The following is a 24,689-nucleotide window of genomic DNA, read 5'->3' on the forward strand; positions in this document are numbered from 1 at the left end:
AGACAGCAGACCTATCTGTCGTTTCCATCAAGCGCTGTGCTGACAGAGCAGCCTCGTGACTATTGTAAAAGGGACATTTCAATCACATGTGAAACACCTGTTTGGGGGTATATAACCACTGTGTGCACCCCACTTCTTCGGTGCCCTTTCTTCCTTCGGGAAGAAAGGCCCCGGGCCATGGTTCCTCATAAAGCTCTGTTTAATTTTCTCTTGCTATTCTGTCTCATGTGAATTTAATTCGTTCTCCAGCCAGACGAACCCCCATTTGGGGAGAGGAAATGTCCTCCTCCCCTACACTTTCCACTGACCCAAACCTTTATCCCTGAGGAGCCCTGGTCTCCTCTCCATATAGAGCGTGGAGGCATCCTTAACATTTACCCTACACCTGATAGGATACAGGGAGCCACGTGGGGTGTTGGGTTCTGCCCAATGCATGGTAACAGTCCCCTTTCCCCTTAGTAAGCAGAACTAACCCAAGCCAACTGTGTGCCCCGCTCTTCTTGCCTGTAAACCTAAAGGGACAAGGAGCCAGAGACGGTCAGGTGTCAGTCCTCACTTCCAGTGTCCCTCTCACAAGCATTCTTTCCTTGGGGCAGACAATAGAGCACAATGATTAATAGAACACGATCTGTTCTGCAACCCAAATAGCTGGTTTCAACAGTGCTTTTGTTTCTTATATGCCTCAGTTTCCTCATCTGTAAAGTGAGGGTAACTATAGTGCCAACTTTCTAAATTTTGTGAGGAATAAATGAGATGATGCATATAATACTCGTAACATCAAGCCTGGTGCAGGGTCAGCACTCATTAAACGTTAACCATCATTATTATTAGATACTAAATCTCCAGACCAGCAGGGCTCAAATTGGTAGGAACGGCACCTAAACGACAATGCTCTCAAACCAGTATATAATAACCTATCATTTTCTTGGTAGTTAAACAATCCTTTCTTACCCTTAAGTAATTCTCTTTACATCCTATAACTTGCTAGGCTACATTTACGCAGTCAAGTGTAAATCATCTAAAACCCTTCATCCTATCCAAGAAATTGACTCCACTCAGCAGAAGCCCAACTGTAGAAGCCAGAAACTATTCTAATACTTGAAAAAGCAAGCAAAAATGTATGAAAAATAGCTATTTATTTGAGCCTCTTAACAAAATACATTCAAACACCTTTTTAAACAACTGAGAATTACAGTCTAACTGTCCAGGAATGTGGAAAAGTCATAACATGCCTCTTTGACAAGAGTTAAACTAGGCTAATAATTCAGTTCTGGGCTTTCAAATGAATGTGGCTGCCTTTTCTGTCCAAGAAGATAAAGGACAAAAATCACCTATCATCAAAAGTAAGCCCAAAGCTATTAAGCCAATCTGTGGAAGAGAGAAATGTACTCCAATTCCTTATTCAAGCTACCTGAATTATCCTCACTGCTTGCAAATGAGAACAGGGAAGAGGGACTATATTTTATTTAACAGAGTATATTTCGAAAAGTGTTAAATTTGGTATAATTACCTTTTTGAAATCTACTCTCCTTCTATTGATTAATAATTTGATGCCATTCCAAATTCTCATTCTGAAGTGGCAATTATAAAGGTTATTATGAAGTAGACTTTTTTTCAATTTACTACAAAATGCCAGGCTAGTTTGGAAGCAGAGCCCACTCTTCAGGAATGCTCTCAGAGAAAGAGTTTCTACTCTTTGGTGTCATTATCAAAGACACAGCAAGATGAATGGACTATTTAGACTCACCCAACTATAAGATAAAGTCTATTCCAACAATTTGTATGTCCAAGAAGTTTTAATTTAAAATTTTTTTGCCTCTAATTTGATACCAAGTTAAACACTACGTTTGTTCTCTTTTTTTAAGTATGTTTTAAGTAAGGGAAGACTAGTTAAAATTTTTACCAAAAAAAAGTGATGTAGCAATTAACAAATGAAGAATATTCATTCTTTCAAGGAATTTCGAGTCTCTGCTTTATGCAAGAAGCTATATACTTGATATTTTAAGAGACCCAAGGATAGAGTGTCTCTGCTCTCCAAAGCTTGACATTCTTAATAAGGTAAAGAAGCAAAGGTAAGAGAGAGACAGCCAGAGAGTTCTCAAAACTCAGACTCTCTTCTTTTGGTTTTGTAATAGAAATGTTAACTAATTTTCAGGTGCTGGCTATGAGAAAGAAATAGATGTTTAAGAAGTAAGGGGTAAAGACTGACTTAGAAGCAAAATAATGAACTGTTAAGGTATTTGCTCTGCTTAGCTTCAGAGCAGAAAAATATCCTAGGGGAAACTTGGTAGAGCCAACTGGAGGTACTAATGATGATGACTCTTGACAGAGCACCTTCCGGTGAAGAATAATCTCTATTCACTACATCAATCCGGCAAGAGAGGAATCATTGTGTCATTTATAATTGAGGAAGTAGAAGTTTGGCAACATCATGTAACAGTAGAAATCAACAAGACTATGCAGCTTACAACGCTGTCCTCCTCTCTCAACAGCCCCCTACGCAGGGTAAGCCCTTAGGATTACCTCTGTAATGTGACTCTGCCTGACAATAGCCAGTTGGTTCAAGAGTGTGTCCTTGACCAAAGTTGAACCAATCAGAGTCCTTCCCTAATATTTCCTAGCTGGAAAAATGTCATAGGATGTGAGGTTTGGCAGCTGTTGCCAGCCCTGCTTCCCACCTTAGGGAAAATGTGGGTTTACAGAGAGCATAAAGCTGGCTCACAAAGAGAAGCAGAGGCAAGGCTAGGGTCCTGAGAGGCTCTGAGTCCCTCGGCCCAGGGTCACTGAGGTCTGGCTGCACCCCTACCATGTTTGCCGTTAGCCAAGACACTCAAGCATCCTTCCACCAAAATTCGTTCTTCCTGCTCCCTCCTCAAGCTAGTTGGAATTGGATTTTGGTCACTTGAAATGAGAATCCCTCACTAACATATGAAATAATTTTGCTAAGACTATACAACTGATGAGTCATAATTATGACAACTAATATTTCTATGACAATTTATAATTTGTAAAGCCATTTCTCATGTAATAATCATTTTTATTACTTACATTTTATAAATTGTGACAAAATATGATCCAGATTAAAAATGCAAAAATGCCGTTTGGGGTAAAGAATAGTCATGCTATTTTGTATACCATAAGTCATGAAAGTTAAAAAAAATAGGTGAAAGAAAGGAGAAAGTGAAAGCTAATGAACATGAAGGCCGGTTTGACTGACCCTTTCTGGACCTACTGTCATATTGGCAGGTACGAAGCAGACAGCCACATAACGACTGTTGCTGTAAAGATTTTCTCAACAGAACGCTACCGTAACCTGACTCATACACCGTTGTACAATAATTCACTCCACTTAATCAGTAAATGAGACAAAGCCGATTTTGAAGAAAAGAACAAGTCTCTACTAAGTCCTGCAGGGATAAATCAATCTGACCTGTTATTTCTTGCTAAATGGTTTAGTCTTTAATTTCGATTCTTTTCATTTCAAATATACTATTAAGTACTTAAACGGCTTCATACCACGAAGTATAAATCACAGTAATGCCCAATCCCGTTATGGTTTTAAGCAAAAGGGTAGCCCTAAGCAGGATGGCACCAGACCAGGTGCAATTATGGTCTTGTTTCTACTTAAAATACAAAGCTAAACTCCGTACGAATAAAAGGAAGCAACTGAAAGTAATATATTAATTCACAGATAAAATACTAAACATAGGAATGGATCAAGAGGCAAGGTGGTAGGCCAGAACACATCTCCAATTCAACCCCCAATTTTCTGGTGCAGTGGTCCAAATGCATCATTTTAAAAAAATGTTTTCCAAGCATCAGCCTCCGTGTTCTTCCAGTCATCCTGACTCAACATCTCAGAATCATCCACTTCCTCTCCCTCAAAATCTAATCTGCTGGGAATCACAGCCAGTTCTGCTTCCCAATTAGTGGCTGCCCCTCCTTTAGCAAGGCAGCCTTTCTACGTGGCGAAGATAGGGCTCCCATTGGCTGCTGGGCTGCACATCTGTGACCTTCTATTGGTTCCCAGTTCCATCCAACTTTCATCACCTCTACCCTTGTCTATTTCAATGGTTTCTTGACTCCAACATAGTTCACCAGATGCAAGAAAACCCACAAGAGCAAAGAGACTGATCTAGTAGTGTTTTAAAAGAGATCCCTTCTCAAAGAGGTAAAAATGAAGGGCTTAAAAAAAAAAGTGAATGGCCTCAAAAACTAAAATTAATTTGGATAAAGGACTCCAGTATTATGCGAGTCAAGTGAGAAAATTTAATCTCTCTGAAAAGAAACACTAAGACACTCATTTGACATTTCTAAGAGTTGATGCTACAAAATATTGTGTTCCTGCCCCCGAGGCAAGAGGAAACAGTTCATTTAAGGGGCACATTAGCACAGAGGAGATGCCCCACACCACTGATCCTGACCTGGGACAGCCAAGTGCCAGAACTCCCTGGCACTTCAGATAGTTTATCCCTGAAGACCAGAGCATCAGCTCCTTGTCATTGGGCAATTTCCTATCCCAAAGACTTCCTAAAGGCATACATTTACTTTTTAAAAAAAAAAACAAACAAAAAATAGAACCATTACACCGATTAGTCCATTACGGTCAACAATTCTGCTTTCAATTTTTCCATCTGCTTCAAGAAGACTTTCCTACCCTATATCCAACTACTCTCAGAATAAAAAATACAAAATTTCTAAATGAGGAAGTGGGAGCAGAATGACTTGCTAGAGTTCATGCCATTAGTTGCTCTCAGTGCCATTGGCATGGAGAGTTATGGCAAAGGGCGGACAATTAAAATGAGGATCAAGCACTGCTTCCAGACAGATCAACTAACGTATTTAGTTCACACGTAAATATGAAAGCTTGTTGTTAGGATGTGTTTTCTCAACCAGAGGCCACTGAGGACCAGTACAACCACTGTCATCTGCAAGTCCTCAAATTTTATCCCCTTTCAAAGTGATCCTTACTTTTGAAAAGTCCGGAAAATGCTGGTCTAATGCATCAGCCAGTGCCATAGCCAAAAGGCTAAGACACCAAGGGAAAAAAGCCACATTCCACCTTCATGAATTTCAATGGCTGTTCTGCCATATTCAGATCAAAGGGGGACAAACTCTTGCTAATACCAGTCCTCTTGAATGACTAAACTTTAAGACTTTGATTGACTGGGGACATCCTTTGGGAATATAAAGATGACTTTTTTCTGTTGTGGGTCTTGAGAGAGATGAAAAGGAAGTTGAGAGCTGCTACCTCTGAACATCATGTCTGCAATTCCTCATTTCAACAGAGTTTAGCTTCTATTACTGTGCAATTGTAATCAACAACTGATAACACCCAAGTGCCCCCCCAAGGCCAGCTCTTCCTCCCTGGAATGTATGGGCAGGGTAAACAAGCACTGTTGGCTGTACGGCTAAAATATTTCATCCTTGCTGGTCAAGTCACTTGCTCTGAAGACCTAGATTCCTGATGGTGTCATTAACACAAGACCTTTCACCTCCTTTGTCACAGTTTCTCAACAACTCAGAAGGAATAATATTTGATTGGCCTCAGCTACCTAATGTCCACCTGTGAAATGCAATTTCACTTGGGTTCATGAATAATAAAATGAAAGCTGCACTTCATTGCAAACTTGTCCTCTGGCAAATAGAGAAAAAAGACATTTTGAAAATAAAATATGAAGACTTGCTAGGTACACAACCATCTTTCTCTGCTAAGGAAGGAGTAAAGACATTAGTTAATCACAACACGGATCTTTAACATAATGTTGTTATTATGCAAGTAAAAGATGCTTAATGTAGAAAAATTAAAATGTAGATAATCAAAACAATAAAATTTAGCCATAATCTATCACTCAGAGATAATCAATATTTTGTAGTACATACTTCCAAAGTTTGTACGTACTTCTCATCCTCTATAGATATAGGTGTGCATGTGAATATATATATTTATGTATGTGCTTATGTGTGAGCATGTGGTGGTGAATATATATGCACACAGACACACATAAAAGGAAGTGTTTACAAGAAACCTTTGATTCAAACTCTTTCTTCTGTCTTATATTCAGAAAAAGTGGTTACCTAACATGCATTTCATGAGCAATAAATTGTCCACGGGACCCTTAACAGTACTTGTATTTCTAGGAAAAATGGATCCAAAATCAGGGATTGTGACCCTAATGCCCTTAGTAACAAAAGCAGGAAAAAGGAGCATGGTACATTAGCCTCAAAGCTGAACTAGCACAAATTCAGCTCCTGCTCCTCCCTTGGCTTTAAAAAAAGCCAGGAAGGAACACAGCCATGACAGGTGGCAGAGTGAAAAAAGTCCATTTCTGGGATCTAAGTTCATTGATTGCTATTATCTCATTCATTTACACCAACTGCATCAATAGTACCAACCTTAAGATAAAGTATTATAGAGAGAGAATGGAGAAGCAGGGAACTGAAATCGTTCCGACACCCTGCACATAATTGATAAAAGCTAACCAAACCATTATCTTCCTTCTCCAAGACCAGGTTCACTGGCACAATCTTAAAAATTAAAGAATGTACCCAAGTTTATCATCTACTAATGGTTCATGTTATGAGAAAGTTTACGTCCACTCTTGGAAGCAAAAGTCTCTAGCCATTTTTTAAAACATCCTTTCATAAGCATCTCATAAAATAAAAACTAGGAGAAAAGTCAAGAATGTTACAAACATAAAAATTATGGAGTCTAAGCTGAGCCTACCTGAGTATGTCTTAGCTTGGGACCAAATGCTGTCTTCCACATCAAATATCAAATACAGTTACCTGCATAATAGCTACATTAGATATTACCACAGAGAAACATCTTTAGATTTTTGTTAACATCACTCCCATGTCAAACTTCAAAAATAAGTTGGAATAGCACATTACTCACATCCTGGAAATGAATAAAGTATCATCAACCTCTGGATACATAATAGATTTATTGTTAATGATAGCAGTACAGATATATGCATGGAATATGTTTTAAAAATGTGTTAGAAATAGTAAAAATATCCACACTCTTCCAAAATACTATATAATGCTCTACATACTGAATATGCAGACATGGGCCATGAATCACAGGGCATTTACAAAAAAAGAACTCTTTGCCTGCTCCACTGGACAGACATTAATTTAAACACCATCTTCTCCATAACATCTTCGAGTCGACTCCAGGGCACTGTGCCTACTCCTTTCTCTCAACTCGTAATATTATCTTCTGAAACACCCCTTTCTCCCTTTGCACTTCTTTGAGGCATCTCCTGTAGTACTGAGCTTCACTATTCCATGGTTTAATGTGTATCATTAAAACCTGTCCATTTTTGTACAAGCCAAGTCTTTCATTGGATTTTAGGACCTATGGATTATATATTTTTTGCATTTCTGCCAGTGCTAAAATAAAACTGCCGTTCAATGAATATCTCTTGCATGAAAAAACTTGTTTTAAATCCCTGAGCTCAAAGAGTTAGCCCTCTTTGAGAGAGAAGCTGCAAGGGACCTCATCAGGGAAATGTGTAGGTGTGTACACATGTGCTAAGAAGACAGCAATAAGATAAAACAAGAATTGAGTCCGGTGAAAGAGAGACGTTCTTTAGAAGTCAGGTTGGATGGCAAGAAAGGGAGATGGCATGTACCAGATCACACAGGCAGAGGAAAAACAAATCCCATGAGGGGTTGGTGAGGACGTGGAGTAAATTAGCTTAATAAGAACAGAGACCAGTACAGGATGAAGTAGAGAGGGGAAGATGGGCGTGGTCGGCAGGCGCTTATGTAGTGGGAAGACAGTACTTGGAGTAATCAGCATGCTAACAATCAGAAAAAATAAAAATAATAAAGAGGAAAACCATCTCCACAGTGACTATAACTTACCATCACGGCCCTGGTTAATAGTAGGGGATGCACTTCTATATAATTTTCAAATGAATCCCCTTATTAGTAACTCCGAAGTGTCAAAGGAACAAAATAATTACGAATTTTGATTATCATGAGAATTTTAATTTATCTTCTCTGAGGTCTAAGGAAATTGTCAGCATCAATTACTGAAATACACTAAAGTGGAGCAGCCATTCTTTTAAATCATTGTGCTTAGCTTTCAATCACCAAAAAATCATATTTATAAATGTAATCTAGCCACCCGCTCTTGGGTGATGACTTTAGAATTTCTCTGCTCATTCACTCTGCACTTTTTAATACATGATTTTGAAACCACCCAACGAATCAGATAAAGATGATGTTTGTTTAGATAAAATTTTAAATCCATAGACTCTTTATCAAAGAAAATAGAATAGTAACTGTCGCAGAGAGAAATTGTAATTTAATAATTGTTTTTTTCTTTGTTCTTTTATTGCTTCACAACTGAAAAAATAAATTCTATTTGTATTTCAGCTAAAGTAAGATGAAAATGTGGGGAAAATAATAGGAGTACTTTCCCCAGTACCTTCTCTCTTTTTCAGGTAAAGCATTTCTTTCCTTTAAAAATATCAACTCTGCTCTATAATTCACACATGAATGGAGAAGTAACATAATAGCAAGAAAAAGTTTTACAAAGTAGATGGTACATTTACGAAATGGATTTTTCTTGCTCGTTGTTATTTTTCAGTCAAAAAGCCAGGCAAGAAGGTAGAGTAATACCCATATACGTAGTCCTGAAACAGGAAAGGATAATATGTAGTTCACAAATGAGTAGCTTACAGCTCAAAACAGACTTTTCCCTGAATGAGTATCAGAGAAACAGGCCATTCTCTTTAAAAAGGATAGAGCATTTTAAATATCGACAGCAACTTTCTATGAAGGAGAGAGAAATTTCGACAGGATTAGGCCATGGGCCACCATTGGTAGGTTTTGTAAGAACAGTGTCAGCACACAATTTTGAGGGTTAGTTGATGCCCTTTGAAAACGTGCCCGTTAAAGGCGATCTGTAATTTTTGGGTGAAATCATTGCCACTCATAAACAGAGTTTTCTAACGGAATTGCTGATAAGCTTAACCACTCTATATGGGCACAAACTATACCACTTTAATGGAAATAGCCAATGCCATGACCAGGACAGAACCACTTAGTAGGGAAATTGGGAATTTAATTTCAATCAGATGAACAAAAAAATGAAGAATGCTTGAAGTGGTGGCATAAAAAACACTAGCGATTAAAACCATTTGGAACCTTTGCTTACCCTTCAAAGGCATTTGTTGCCATGGTTTTGAAAGACCTCTGAAAGCTTCAGCTGTGTCCACAAGAGCTGCCAAGAAATAGGGGTTCTATACTGATTTTATTTGTCAGATTCATTTTGTCTTATCTCCAAGATAAAGATTACTTGGCCAAAGGGGGGCAAAAAAGAGGAGCTGCTGTCATTTCACTGGTAGAAAGACTATGATTTTGCTTTTCTGAGCCCTTTTTCAAAGGCATGCATGCATGTGTGCACACACATCTAATTTTCGTCCCGTGGCATTAAGAGTAACTGGCACCGAAAATTGGTAATGGGGATGGCATTCTTACATGGAAGGAGGTTGTCAGGTCTTTAATTTCAGGATTGTGCCTTTATTTTTCTCTGATAAGAACCAGGAGTCAAACATCTAGCAAATTTATCAATATCTGGGGGAAGGACTTTCTTTTAAAAAGTTTCATTATAAATGCTTTCGTTTAAAAATTACTTAATAGCTCATACGTGTACATACTAAAATTCTTCTTCCCTTTGGCCTCGATATGCTTATTTCTCTGTTGCACAATATGCATGTTACCACAAGATGGAGAGTAAAAACTAGAAGTAGAAATAATGAAAGGATTAGGAAATCTCTGGATCAGAAAAGATGTCTATGGACCCCCACAGCATGAATAAATTGAAGGAAAAAAAGCTTGCTTTTTATGTGAAAATCATAAAAATGCTTATATTTGTTTCTGTAGTTTACTATTTGTACAGATTAATGTGTTGGCAGCAGCATGTTCTCTTTTAAATTGTAAGCTTCTGGAGAGAAGCATTTGGCCCTGTTGGGCTAATTTGTGATTTTCCTATTTTGAAGGACCTTGAATGTACATTTTTAATAATTACAGTCCTTCTTACAAGTTTTTAGTAAGATCCAGGCAACTCATACATTATTAAGAGAATCAAGAGGAAGATTTTGGAGTTACTGTGCTATGAATAATGGTCAATCTTCCGCAAGCATTAAACCATGCTTTTTACCAAGCTTCCTTAAAATTAATTGAGGAAATTGATTCAAATCCCCACCCCTGGACTGTCTGCAGAGTGCTGATTCTGTTTCTGTAGCTGCTGGATAATTCTATCTGGAACTCCAGCTACCATATCAAACTCAGGATGTCTGGAATTGAACTTACCCCATCCTCCCTCTAACTGGTCTTCCTCTTAATTTTCCTGGTTTAGGTAATGAGACAGCATTCTCTCTCTGTTTTTGAACCTCTTTAACTCCTTTCTCTCCAAGTTGAACCATATTGAATGATTCCATAATGAACCATCTTAAAACAATGTAGATTCTTTCATTATAATATCCTTCATCCTATTCCCTTTTTTTCGCATTTCACAAATACCAAAAAGCTCAGATTTTTAGTATGAATATTGATATTCAAATAGATTAGAATAAATGTTCACCTATTTATTTGAATATCAACTTCATCAGCCAAATTAGTCTTCATGCTTTCATTCTCTCCCTTCTCTGGTCTCCCCTATATGCCTCTGGCAGGTTAATTTTAATTAAAGACCATTTTGTCAGATCTTTCCCATGCTTGAAAAAGTGTAATGGCTTTGTGTTGCATAAAGCCTGCAAACAGATCCTAAGTTTCTTTTCATTCTTTTATTTATTCATTGAGGGACTCCTATAAGACAAAGACTTGATTTGAACCTGAACTTTGAGGTGCTCACAGTCAATAAGCAAAAGAGACACAGATAGAAAAACTCGCAGTCGTAGGCAGTGGAACAAAGTGATACAAAGAGCCACAGGAGAGAGAAAACCTCTGCATTAATATCAGAGAAGGTTCGATGACAGTCACTCTTGACTTGAATAAGAAGAAATTTTACAGGTAAATTTGGAAAGAAATTTCCCGGAAAGAAATAGAATAGTCATATTTGAGGAACAGCAAGCAGTCCAGTCTAGAGAATCTATTTCAGAAGTAGAAACAGGGAGTAAAATGACAAAAAAGATAACTAGAGCGAGATTGTGGAAACCCTTGGATGGTTACCTGTGGATGATTCCATGGGCCACAGAAGTCATCAAAGCATTCTGTACAAAGTATTGACATGATTAGTAATCCGCTTGAAGAATGTTAATAGACGGCGGTGTGCAGAATGGCTTAGAAGAAGGAAAGACACATGAAGCAAATGGCTTAAGTGAAAGGAGAAGGCAAAAGGAAAAATTAAATTATCGCAATGATCCTGGTGAAAATGAATGGGGCTAATTCTGAGTGATGGGAATTGGATGGACAGACATTTAAGAAAGAGACTCAACAGAATTCCACAACAGTTCTGATGGGAAACAGCAGGGGCAAAAGCTACAAAGTGAAGAGATGGAGATTAGCTAAGTCCAAGGTTGCAAGTGTGCATTCTAAGGGAGTGGTGAGGGGACTGCCATAAACAGTAGGCAGGAGGAGGAATGGCTAGTGTCCGATGGAGACACACAGGAGTCACTAAGAAACAAGGTTGCGGCAGGAGCTAGATTTGGGAGATACCTGCATGACTTTGATACTTTAGGCCTTAAACATTGTTCCTGTGGCTGCCATAACAAAGTATCACAAAAGAGTAACGTAAAACAACGTAAAGTATTGTCTCACAGTTATGGAGGCTAAAAGTCTAAAATCAAGGTGTCAGCAGGGTCATTCTCCTGAAACCTGCAGGAAAGAATCCTTCCTTGCCTCTTTCTAGCTTCTGTGTTTGCCAGCGATCTTTGGCGTTCCTTGGCTTGCAGAAGCATCACTCCAATTTCTCCCTCCACCTTTTCACAGCGTCCTCCTCCCTGTCTCTGTGTCCAAATTTCCCTCTTCTCATAAAGACATTAGTCATATTTTATTAAAGGCCCACCCTATTCTAGTATGACCTCATCTTAACTAATTACATCTGTAATGACCCTATTTCCAAACAAGGACACATTCTGAAGTACTGGGGATTAGGACTTCAACATATCTTTTTGAGGGACACACTTTGACTCATAACAGACAGGTACGAGATTGCCTGGGAAACTGGGCAGAGAAAAGGATGAGAAAGTGAAAGGAGCAGAGATTGCAGATGCCGAGGAATGCCTACCTTTAGAGAGCTGAAGAGGGAAAAGAAAAAGCCAGAGAGGGGACAATAAGTCCTCTGTTCTCTCCAGGCTGATTTACTCATTGTTCACTGAGCATATCTTGGTTTAGGCTATTTCACATTTCTAGAATTCTTTTCCAAATATCTTATTGCCTAGAAAATCGTCCAGTTTCCAGGGCTATGTCAAATATACCACTTGTATTAACGCTTGTCCTGCCAGCTTTACCCAGTGAAATTTCTGCCTTCTCTGAGCTTCTCTAGCAGGTTTAATCTACCATTCTTTTGACCTCTTGCCATATTCTACTGTTATCAGAGATGTGCCCAGCACCACCAGAGGCAGCGGAGCTACAGTAACAAACAAGGCAGACCAGACCAGCAACCAGCTACCACTGAGCTTACATCCAAGTTTGGGCAGGAATATGGGGAGGTGGCACCTGGTGCAGACAGACAATAATAAACCAAATGAATAAAGAAGAGAACTTCATAAAAGATTTAAGGGCCTTAAGTAAAACTAAGGGTAATAGAGGTTGACAAAACTAGAGGCAAAGTATTGTAGGGTTACTTTTGGTAAGATCATCAGGGAAGATTTCTCCGAGAAGGTGATCTTGGGTGGAGATCCGAATGACACGAAGCCAGCCAAGGAAAGATCTGGGTGCTTCAAGCAAAGGGGGAAAAGGAACCACATGTGTGTGCTAAGGTCCTGAGGAAGGAACATGGTTGGGTGAGTTGGAGGAAGAGAGAGAAGTCCACTGGGGCTGGATTACAGTGAAAGGGGGGAGAAGGAAGCAGGAATAAGAACATGCAGTGTATTTTAAACCATAGCAAGGAATCTGGACTTTAAGTGCAGTGAGAGTTGTAAGTGTAAGACTACACCACTTGATTAACATATCTAAAAGGCCTCTCCTGGGGCTCGCCCAGTGGCGTAGTGGTTAAGTTATCGCACTCCGTTTTGGTGGCCCAGGGTTCAGATCTCAGGCATGGACCTAGCACTGCTCGCCAAGCCATGCTGTGATGGCATCCCACATAAAATAGAGGAAGATGGGTACCAAAGAATTAGTATTTTTGTCTCCCTCATTGCCAGGATCTCACCTTTGAGGTGTATCTCTGAAAGGACTCCAGAGATAAAATTGCGGTGTAGTGAAAGAGCAGCCTCCACTTCTTCCTCATCCTCTGGTCTTTTCCAGGCATGGGAGTACATGTCAAGCCAGAAAGTGACCGGAAATGTGAGACTAAATGTAAAACGAATCCATCTTGGGTGAAGAAGGGTGAGTTCCTAAGAACAAAAGAGCTAAGTTCTCTTTTACTAGAGCTCTAAAATGCAGACAGAGGCAGCTAAATGGGCCTGAGGTTGTTCAGAATCTAAGTCTCTGCTTACACTCAGCAGCTGGAGAAGGAGCTATCCAGGGTGCTGGACTGTCTCAGCCTAATGCTTTCTAAGGCCTGGCGGATTGGGCTGTAAGTTATCCTTGTAGGACCTAAGGTCCCCAGTGCACTGAACAATAACCAGTCTCCACCCTGATACCATGTCCTCCTGGTCTTAGCTAACCTTTAAACCAACACCTGCCTGGGCCATGCCTATTTGATTTAATGTTAAGCATCTCCTAAATATGACTTAGAGAGAGAATATGAAGTGGCAGCATAGCCAGAGGTGTATAGACAGACATGAGCCTCCACTGTCCCTTGTGATGATTTGAAATAATAATATAAGAGAAGCAGTGAGCTCAGTGGAGCCCTTTTTCCTGGGAACAATACTAAAAGGTAGTACCTGGCTGCTGAACCTATAACCAAGTCTGCTTATATAACTCGTCCAAGAGTCTCTGCCCACAATACATCTTAAGGAACAGTCCGTCTTCACCTGCAATGATTAATAAATTCATAGAATATCCAATTTCACTCCCTCCCTTAAATAATGTCCTTGACTTTGCTTTTTAAAAAAAAAAGTATGTTCCACTGGAGGCTATTACTCAATTTCTTGAGCAATCAAGTTTGTACACTCAGTAGTGGATGAAAATTTGTATGCTTTCAAGTCAAACACTTTACCTCTTCAACTAAAACACTTAGAGCACGAGAGTAATCTGATGGATACTCATTTCTACCTCTCTTCTTAAGTAACAAGAAAACAGGGAGAGCTACTGCATCTTCAGAAGTTTCTACCTGCATATCAGACTCTTCACCGTCCTTAAATAGGTTTGAGGGGCAATGTGATTTATAAAGAGCCACAGAAGGTCAGTAAAACTTTTTAGTTTCAAGTTATCAAGAGTATGATGAGAAAATGGGACTAGAAAGCATTAAACTTGCTCTGGCGTTTCCCTTTTATATGCACAAACAAATCAATACACGGAAATGCTATTAAAGTAAAAAGGAAATAAATTACTTTGCTTTTACAGGGTGTATGAATAAATACACAGAGCAGGAATGTCTTTGTTTAATCTTATAGTAAATTAATTTTGTTAATTTTTATTCCTAGAACTCCCCAAACTCTATCTTACTTCCTGGTCTTTGCTCATATGTTCATTTCTATGACTGAACACTCATGTCTTCCTTCCTCATTTTGCTTACTTGGCTCATCCTCCAGAATTAATTTTAAATCAGGAAACCTTCTCAGAGCCTGACTCAACCCCCACCAGGACTGAGGGAAGTTTGGATTTCTGTAAGACCCTGCACTCACCCTCATCTTGGCGTTTGTGACACTGTAATTTAAACGCTAGTATATTTGTCCATCTTTCCCTCTACCTTATAAGCACTATGAGGGTAAGGACTCTCTGTCTTTCCTATAATTGTATCTTCAGGGATTTGCACAGTGCTTTGCCTAGGAGAGGCAATCAATGAACAAATGAATTAATTAATGAACTAAATAATTTTTAACATCCCTCTCTACCACTAAAAGTTAATAACTCTGCCTTGTTTCTAGGATTCTTCCAGAACTTTGCACTCAATAGTCATCTCACTTAAGAAACCTTATATAAGTGACCTCATCCCATGATAAGGAATAAGTTTTTGAAGCCAGGTAGAAATTCACTTTTACACCCTTTATATAGTACAATTTTTCATAGTACAATGAAATCCTACTATTTAGTCTGTATACACAAGATGGAGATCAGATATACATTTTCACTATCAAAGAATAGCCAAAAAAATTTTTAAATATTTGAACTCAAGATAGTGCCATACTAACAAAATATTTATTTTCGTTAGCTCACATTTTCTTCATTGATTTTTCTTTTTTTCTGTGTTTTCTGTTCTGATAGCTTAATGCCTAGAGACAATACTAAGTTTGGGGGCCGGCTCCGTGGCCGAGTGGTTAAGTTCGCGCACTCCGCTGCGGCGGCCCAGGGTTCGGATCCTGGGCGGGGACATGGCACTGCTCGTCAGGCCACGTTGAGACAGCGTCCCACATCTCACAACTAGAAGGACCTGCAACTAAGATATACAACTGTGTACAGGGGGGGTTTGGGGAGATAATGCAGAAAAAAAAAAAATATTGGCCACAGTTGTTAGCTCAGGTGCCAATCCATAAAAAATATATATATATTAAGTTTGACGTGAAGGTATGTAGTACACAGTACACTCCTAAATGCCAACTGCATATGATGAAAATACTTTGTAAGAATATTGTTATTGCTCCTTGCAGGAAGATCATTTCTGTCTTCATCTCAATAATGTTACATTTATAACTAACAATATTTTCTTTTATTTTATTCATCTATTGTTTTCCTTATCTTTATCATACAGTAAGTGCTTTATACTGACTTACCCTCTAATTCTATCATGAGACCAAGTACCTTTGCCTCTGCAAATAAACTTCCCAAATAAATTCTAAATTTTGTGGGATTATGGATTGTCTTACATGCATTTTTATTTCCCTCAGAACATCTAGCGCAGGTAAGAATAAGTACTCAAAAAATAAAAAAATGTTAGATTTAGAAAACATCTATTACCTTCCCATACATTAAATCAAGGGTCAGAGAATTACGGCCCACAGGCCGGCCCTGGTCAGTTACTTGTTTTTGTGTATAAAGTTTGATTGGCACACACCCTTTATTTACATATCCTCTATGGCTCCTCGCAGGCCACAATGCCAGAGCTGGGTAGCTGCAACAGACACTACATGGCCTGCAAAGCCTAAATAAATCACTCTCTGGTCCTTTACAGAAAAACTTTGCTGCCCACTGCTCTAAATCATGTTTACTGATGAGGGAACTCAGTTTCACATAAATGACTCCTCCAAGTTTGCAGTTGAACTTACGCGCTGAACCTCCCTCTGTCAAATGACTTTTCAATACCAGACTAAATGTTTGGTGAAAATAATGGTATTGTAGATTATATAAAATCAAAGAAATAATAAAATCACAAATGAAGATAATTGCCAAAAAACCCTTTAAGGGCTTATCCTAACCTAAACCAAAATATAAATATCATTTTTCTAAATGGAGATAGCATTAGCTAGTAAAATTAAATAATTTATGTTGAGATACATATATGTGTGTATTAATATATACAGAAACAAAAATTTGCTCTCATAGAATATCATAAATTTTATTAAAATTTCTAACAAAAACGTCCAAGTCTTACAGGAGATTTCTAAAAGATGGTGAAAGCAATAATTGTCAAAGAAAGTGCTTTTAAAGTGAACCAAGTTGACCTCACTTGCTACTCTATAAAGATATGAACAGCGTTTTTTAAAAAGAGAAACCTATCTTACTAGCAATGGAAGGAAAAATAAACAGTGGGCATCATCCCCCAGCTTTCATCTCATACCATGGCACTGAAGAACTGCTGCAAAAAGTCCATACGAATTACTTCTTCAATCACTACCTATTAATTTAGTAGAGTCTGGTTTTCAACAAATTACTTAAGTCTTAATTTCCACAGAGGGAATCATACAGAAACTCCATCAGAAATATTCTTAGTATTTATGCACTAAACTTTACTTAAGCTGAAAAGGTAAATAGAGAAAAATGCTCCACCATTACAACAAAAAGTGATTCAGTTAGCCTAAACTGCCCTCAGACCTCTGTTGCTGTCAGACAGGGAATCCTTAGCATTGATATTTTAGGTAGCCAGGTAATTGAGGTTTCCCCACAGTATCCTTATAACACAACAATATAGAATCTCCTGGAATAGAAATAAAATGTAGTTGGCAGTATATCAGAGAAGCTGCACTTGGTAAACTATATGCAAGAAAAGGATCATGGCACACTAGCAAATGAAATGTTACAGGTGGATATGTAATAATTGCTTCGTACAAATAATATGCCCCCTGTTACAAGTCACAAGCCATTGGGTCTTCTTATTTTAGCAAAAGGTCATGTCATCCATTGAGATGACAAAGAGATGGAAGAAGAGCAAGAGAAGAATAAGTTAAATTAGAATTGGTCTGGAACAAAGATCAGAATGGAATACTCATCTGGATAAAGCCAAGGCAGAGACAGAATATGTATGGACAATTAATATCACACTCCATCACATAAGCCTAGCTGCCTGTAACACGCAAATATCCACCTGCCATCCCCTAATCAGGGCATGGACATCAGCTCAGAGACCCAGCTATTGAAATCCTCCTCCTGTGGACTTGCTCAAGACTATTTGGGTCTTGCTAAGTGGAGGAAGCATAATTACTCAGCCACAACTGCCCTGGCATTTGTCAACTCCTTCTCCTGAGATCCTGTCTCTTCTCCATGTTTCTACCAAAGATATTAGCAGGCTTACTAGATATCAATGTTTTGTACAAATGGCTGATCATATGCCTTCCTCAGTTGTGTCCCCTCTTAGGATTAAAAATGGAATAAGTTGTTTTCAACACACTATTACCTTGAATACTTCTCTTGAAGAAAGCCTTACAGCCCTCACAGGACCAGACTCCATAATGGTACCCTGAGGCATAGTCATTGCACACTGCACAGTAGCGAGTCTCCTTAGCAGATTCCATGGCCATGCTCCCCTTGTCACCGGAGCTGGCCAATCTCTCTCTACCTCCCTGGCGTCGATTATCTGCATTTGGCCTGGAAAAAAAAAATAGGAGAAAAAAAAACAGTGAATCCATTAACAAGAAAAGTGTAAAACATGCACTCTACCCTAAAGAATAAGAGGCTGGGAGATGCAGCAGATCCACTTTATTCTGACATTTTGAAATAATGAATCATAATGTAAGCTAATCTTTCAGTACCTCGCTGTCTGTTGCAGCAAAAGGTGTTTGCCTATTATGTTAACCTTGAGGGGAAATTGTTTATTGCAAACTTGCTTTAAAAATGGACTGCTTACATCAGAACATACTATCCAAAAACTGACAAAATGAAATTAGCTGGTTTCTAATAGACTTATTCGGTTTTTTTCAGGGATTTGCAATTAACTCAGAACTGTTAGAGACCAATGCTCATTCCAATTCTAGACCACATTAAGGGTCTTTAGGAAACAGAGACAAAGCATAAAACAGCTGGAGCATTTGAAACTCAGATGAACTGATCAACAGTGTAGAACAGGTGTAGAAGGATAACAATTCTGGTTTTTGTGTCCTCGTTTCCAGATAACCCTGGATATCGGCTTTTATAATTCGACCATAATTTAAGGATACTATTCAATATTCAATATTCATCATTAAGAACACACAGGATGAGAACAGAGGAACAAAAATGATTACACCAACCTTTAAAAATTTCATGGAGGAAGCATATTCCAGAAAAGGAACAGAATAAACAGTCAGAAAGTTCTCAGAGAACTAAGGAAATGGGGAAGTAAGAAGTTTTGAGGAAGTAAAACACTTTAATAAGGTGAGAGAGATCAATAGTGCCCAATGAGGCAGAAAAGTCCAATAAAACAAGGACTGATAAAGTGAAGTTGGATTGGACAAAGAGGACACTGAGCAAGGAGTTTCAGTACAGCATATGGGCACAAGCCAAAATCCAGTGGGCAGAAAAGTGGATGGAATACAGGGAAACGAAATGAGCCAAGGCCACTCCTTTGAGAACTTGGACGAGACCAGGAAGAGAATGAGCTAGAGTGGTTGCTAAACAATATAAAGACAAAAAAAAGGTTTTTAGAACCAAAGAGACCTAAGAAGGCTTCATGGAGACCGAAGGGAATGGGCCAGTGGAGAGGGGATGGTTGAAGGTATGAAGAGGAAAACAGAATAAAGCCAAGACGGAAAGTAGAGCATTTGGGATTAAAGACACAGGTAGAAGGAACAGCCTCGATGAGGACACCTGGAAGAAGACAGAAAGAAAATAAGAAAAGGAGTAGATAAGACTAAGTTTGCATCTCTCATCTAACCAGGTATAGGAGCAGAAAGTATGTCAACCCAGGATTTTCTAGGCATGTGCAACTAAATAAAGTTGGTATAAGAGAATTGGAGGTATACAGCCAGAGCCCAGCACAGTGCCTGGTATGTAATTGGCACTCAAGAATACATTTAAATAAATGAATAGAGTGTTCTAGGGTGTATAGAACAAAAAGAGAAGTAGAAAGATATTGGAAGGATAGATGGAGGGAAGGTTCCTATGAGACTTCAAAAAAAAAACCTAGGATGAGCTAAAGTGAACTGAAGATAGAGCTTCCATGGTCTCTTGGACAAGGAAGACCATGCTTCTTGTTTCCATTCTCCATCCTAATAACCAAACCACATTGACATTCACGGGTCCTCCCCTTCCCAAGGACTGTCTTTCCTTTTAGTTCAAATTTTACGATCCTTCTCTACCCTTCTCCCTCATGAATATCGTCCACGATTTTGTGGCAGTGGTTTGCCAATTACACTTGCCATGATAGTCACAAAATACCATCCTTGGGCAGAATATGTCTGACTTTGCCAATTTTTTCCATTCTAAATGACTTAGGTCTTAGGTTGGCAGCCTCAAAGAGGGGTTCTTTATCTTTTAATATCCTTATAGAGCACTGGCTTGCAGTTTTCAATTCTAATTCATATTGTCTTACCCATCTCTTTCCATTTCATCATCATGCTGTCGAATTGTTGCCCCCAATCAACCTCAAATCTTTGTACTGTTGCTTAATAATGTCTTATGCATGATTCAAGTCAGTAGGAAAGAGCTGTGAATATTTAACCAGAGAAGCTTAGTGTCTTTGGTGAAGGGGCAGTTAGTAAGTATGTCATGGACAGATTCACAGTGACGACGAATCTTATTAAGTATTGGAGCCCCAGTACCTAGCTCAGTGCCCAGCACATAGCAGGCATTCAATACTTGTTTGTTGAATGAATGAATAGTATATACGTGGGCAAAAGTTCCAAGTGTCTTCCACTCATCCCAGCATAATAAAACACTGCATTTTTTAAAATTGTAGTAAGAGAAACATAACATAAAATTTGTCATCTTAACCATTTTTAACTGTACAATTCAGTAACGTTAAATGTATTTGCCTTAGTATGTAACCCATCTCCAGAACTTTTCTGTCTCATAAAACTGAAACTCTAACCCATTAAGCAACTCATTTTCTCCTCCCGCTAGCCCCTGGCAACCACCATTCTACTTTCTGTCTCTATGCATTTGACTACTCTAGGTGTAATCATATAGTATTGTCTTTTTGTGACTGCCTTATTTCACTTAGCATATGTCTTCAAGGTTCATCCATGTTGTAGTAAGTGTCAGAATTTCCTTTCTTTTTAAGGCTGAATAATATTCCAGTGTGTGTGTGTGTGTGTGTGTGTGTGTATACACCACATTTTCTTTATCCACTCATCCATCCATGGGGCTAGGTTCCATCTTTGGCTATTGTGAATAATGCTGCTATGAACATGGATGTCCAAACATTTCTATGAGATCTTGCTTTCAATCCTTTGGGATATATACCCAGAAGTGAGATTGCTGGATTATATGGTAATTCAATTTCCAATTTTTTGAGGAATCGCCATACTGTCTCCCATAGCGGCAGCAGTATTTTACATTCCCACCAACAGTGCACAAGGGTTCCAATTTCTCTCTAACCTTCCCAACACTTATTATTTTGTTTTTTTAGTAGTAGCCATTTTACTGGATGTGAGGTGATTACTGCCTCTTAAGGTTACCTTTTGCATGAATTCCTACCTTGCCAGCCACTCTCAATCCCCACACACTCAAAACAACTTATCTCTATTCTGAACTCGATAGCAGGTTTTTCTTTCCTTCTCTCTGCCACTTACTATATTGTTACTCCTTCAATTGCACATTCTCATCTCCATTGCTGTCTACTACGTTCCTTGGATCTTATTCATCTTTGAAACCCTGAGTGTTTACAGTATAGTGCCTCATCCAGAATAGGGACTCAAAAAGTGTTGTTACCAAATGAATTAATCAATGACTAAATCAATAAAGTGATAGTTCTCACAATAATATAAATGTTCTATTCAAATATTGCTTGTTAAAGTACTGGTAAAAATGTAATAGCAACAGTCCATTTTCCCCAGATCTAGCAGAGATGTATGCTGTCAGCAAAATGTCTTTCATCTATACTTTTTCTTTGAGATGTCCCTGGAATACTGAAAATCCACTGCAGACATAGGGCATAAGACCAGAATGCATCCAAAAAGAAGAGAGGGAAATTATACATGCCATATTTCCTCTCCATAAAGCAACATTTTTATCCAGCTTGGAAATTCATGTATGTAACATTGTCATTTATCATTTTGGCCCAGCCCTGCTCTAAGGAGACTCTCAAACCGAGATGTCATGATAAAGAATAAAATCCAGATCAAGCTAAAAGGCAAGTGAGATCTTCTCATGGGCGGCAAAGCCTTGTGGCACCTTGAAACATATTCAAGTTGTCTTGAGCATCCATTAGACCAAGCTAATTTGTACAACTGCCTCCAGGCAGAGATCTGTGTCCCTAGAACGCAGAGTAACTTGGCCTAATCATCTGCAGTGGAAAGGAACAGAGTGGGAGGTGTCCATGTCTGGACTCAGACCAAGCCACAGGGGTGGGCCGGCCACCAACCTGTGGTTAGATCAGTCCCCAAGGATGAGCCCAGTTAGAGATCCTGGACTCATCTCTTCCTGCTTGCTCTCTTCTGGCCCTGCCCATCTGCACCTGTCATCCACCTGGCACCTTTAGATTCCCCTCTCTTTAGTAGGAAATGTTTATACCACATTTAGGGCAGTCTTTCTTCTTCTCTCTCAGCCTCTGAGGCCCTTTGGCTTCTCTTTATTTTCATAGGACCAAAATTCACTACTCTCATTTCATGTTCTAAATGTCTGCAGGTTCCACCTCCCTAATAAGAGACTTCAGAAAGTCCTTATCCCTTTATTCTAAGTGAAGATTTAAATAATTCTTTAGACAAATAGCTAAAACATCTCCTTCTCTGTAAAATTCCTACCTCTTTCTCACTGAATTGTCACCAAACCTCTCTAGTTTCTCATCTTGGGCTCTTTCTCATAATACTCGGAAGATAAGAAGTTGACTAGTTTGTCAAGCTACATATTAAAAGATTAGACGTTCTTCAGCCATACAGATACCTTTAAAGAGTCTCTGAAAAGAAGTAAGGCTGAAGCTCAAGTGAGAAATAGAGGAATGTTTTGCATCAGTGACAATACATTGCAAGTCTAAGGCAAACAAGTGGCTAAGGAACAAAATAATGGAAGGGAAAATGATGGCAGGACCATGACAGATCAGACATCAAAAGATGACCCCTGTGCACCTGTGGAAATTGGAAACTCAACTGACCAGTCTTAGTTCCACTTTCATTACATCAGTTGACTACTGCATATTTCCAAATGGATACCTGACTGATTTTACATATTCAATAAGATTAAGAGAGATGTCTGAAGGCATTCCTATTGGGTCCAGACTCTCTTGGACGCAGTAAAAGTACAGCATAATAAAAAGTATTTGCCAGGAAGATTTTCATTAATCAAAAGAAAAGTTTGAAGCTCAAAGTAATCAAATACTGTTGTTTTTCTAACCGTAAATCATGGTATCAGCCATCCAAAAAGCATTATTCCCCTGATTAGCTAAGCATTTAAAAGAAATTTTTTAAGCCTTGGTTTCTGGAGGAAATATTTTTGCAAAGCTAAATTAAAAGAACCAAGAGATGTCCACTCCCTAGAAATGTGGGGTAATTAAGAACCAGCGGGATAACTTCGTGAGGCCCCCTCATCAAATTAAGCCCCCCAAGTTACATACATTCAAAGTTCCCTACAGTTAAGATTTCTCTTAATCATATTGCATATGCAATATCAATGGGGTATCCATATAGAAATATTTAGTAGTCAATTGATGCAATGAAAATGGAATACATTTTCACATTACCACAATCTCCAGTCTCATATCTGAGTGATTATTGACAAATATATGTTTCTTAGTAAACAGTAAATTCGATGACAGCAGGGACCGTGTCTCATTTGCTCTCAATTTTAACTGACCCACAGTAGGTCCTTAATAAACTTTTGCTAAACGTACCTCCTGCATCTAATCCATCATCGAATCTAGTCAACTATTTCTTCAAAGCACTATGCCTATCCTTCTTTGCATTTCTTGTTTTCATCATTCTTGCCTGAGACATCAATACTAATAGCACAATTCACGTCTGAATTACTAGAATTAGTCTGCCTCCCATATTCCTCAAACTCATCCTGCCAGCCACTGCCAAAAGAACCATCATATGATGGGAGGGCAAAAGGGGTGATTAGGTTCACATGTGAGGTGATGGATTATAATTAGTTTTTGGGTGGGGAATATGATGTAATCTACATAGAATTCAAAATACATTACAATGTACATCTGAAAGCTATATAATGTTATAGTCCAATGTTACTGCAATTAATAATAATTTTTAAAAAAAGAATTGTCATAAGATACATCACTCATCTTTCAATAACTTCTCATTGCCTATATCTGTGGACCATGACCTTTTTCGGGGGCTATGGACCTGTTGAACAATATAATGAAAACTCTGAAACTATGTTTGGTAGAAAACACACATAAACAAACTCTCAAACTTCCGTCTCTAATTCTAGGGGAGTTATAAACCAGGAAAACTCAAGTTAAAAAAGTCATCAACATACACGGACCCAGCCCCATGGCTGAGGGGTTAAAGTTCCATGCGCTCTGCTTCAGAAGCCTGGGTTCACAGCTTCAGATCCCAGGCACAGACCTACTCTGCTCACCAGCCATGCTGTGGAGGTGTCCCACATACAAAAAAAATGGAGGAGGATTGGCACAGATGTCAGCTCAGGGCTGATCTTCCTCAAGCAAAACATAAAAAGAGGAGGATTGGCAGCAAATGTTAGCTCAGGGAAAGTCTTCCTTAGGAAAAAAAAAAAACACATACAATTACACCCAAATTTTGAATTCCCTGCTCCAAGCAGTATTAGTCTCTTTGCAGCTCCTGAGCAAAATTTTATCAAACCCATCTCTGAGAAATTGCTCACACTAATCTCCCCACATAGCACTGCCTCTCATCGTCTATACACATCTCATCTATCAGATAAAACCAAGCTGTAGTTCCCCATCTTCCATGAGGCTTATC

At 38.8% G+C, this 24,689-nt stretch overlaps 1 protein-coding gene across 11 annotated transcripts in view; it reads right to left on the reverse strand.

Annotated features, from left to right (window-relative positions):
- Positions 1-24,689, reverse strand: part of ESR1 (estrogen receptor 1) — a 346,504-nt gene that overhangs the window by 198,784 nt on the left and 123,031 nt on the right. For 6 of the 11 annotated variants that reach the window (XM_070489139.1, XM_070489511.1, XM_070489019.1 and 3 more), the window contains one exon: positions 18,050-18,246. In XM_070489139.1, coding sequence (XP_070345240.1) covers positions 18,050-18,246 — 197 coding nt within the window. The remainder of the gene's footprint in view (positions 1-18,049; positions 18,247-24,689) is intronic. The other 5 variants (XM_070489581.1, XM_070489347.1, XM_014827964.3 and 2 more) reach the window with 1 other exon arrangement.

Source organism: Equus asinus, chromosome 1 (genome assembly GCF_041296235.1).
Source record: "Equus asinus isolate D_3611 breed Donkey chromosome 1, EquAss-T2T_v2, whole genome shotgun sequence".
Classification (NCBI taxonomy): Eukaryota; Metazoa; Chordata; class Mammalia; order Perissodactyla; family Equidae; genus Equus; species Equus asinus.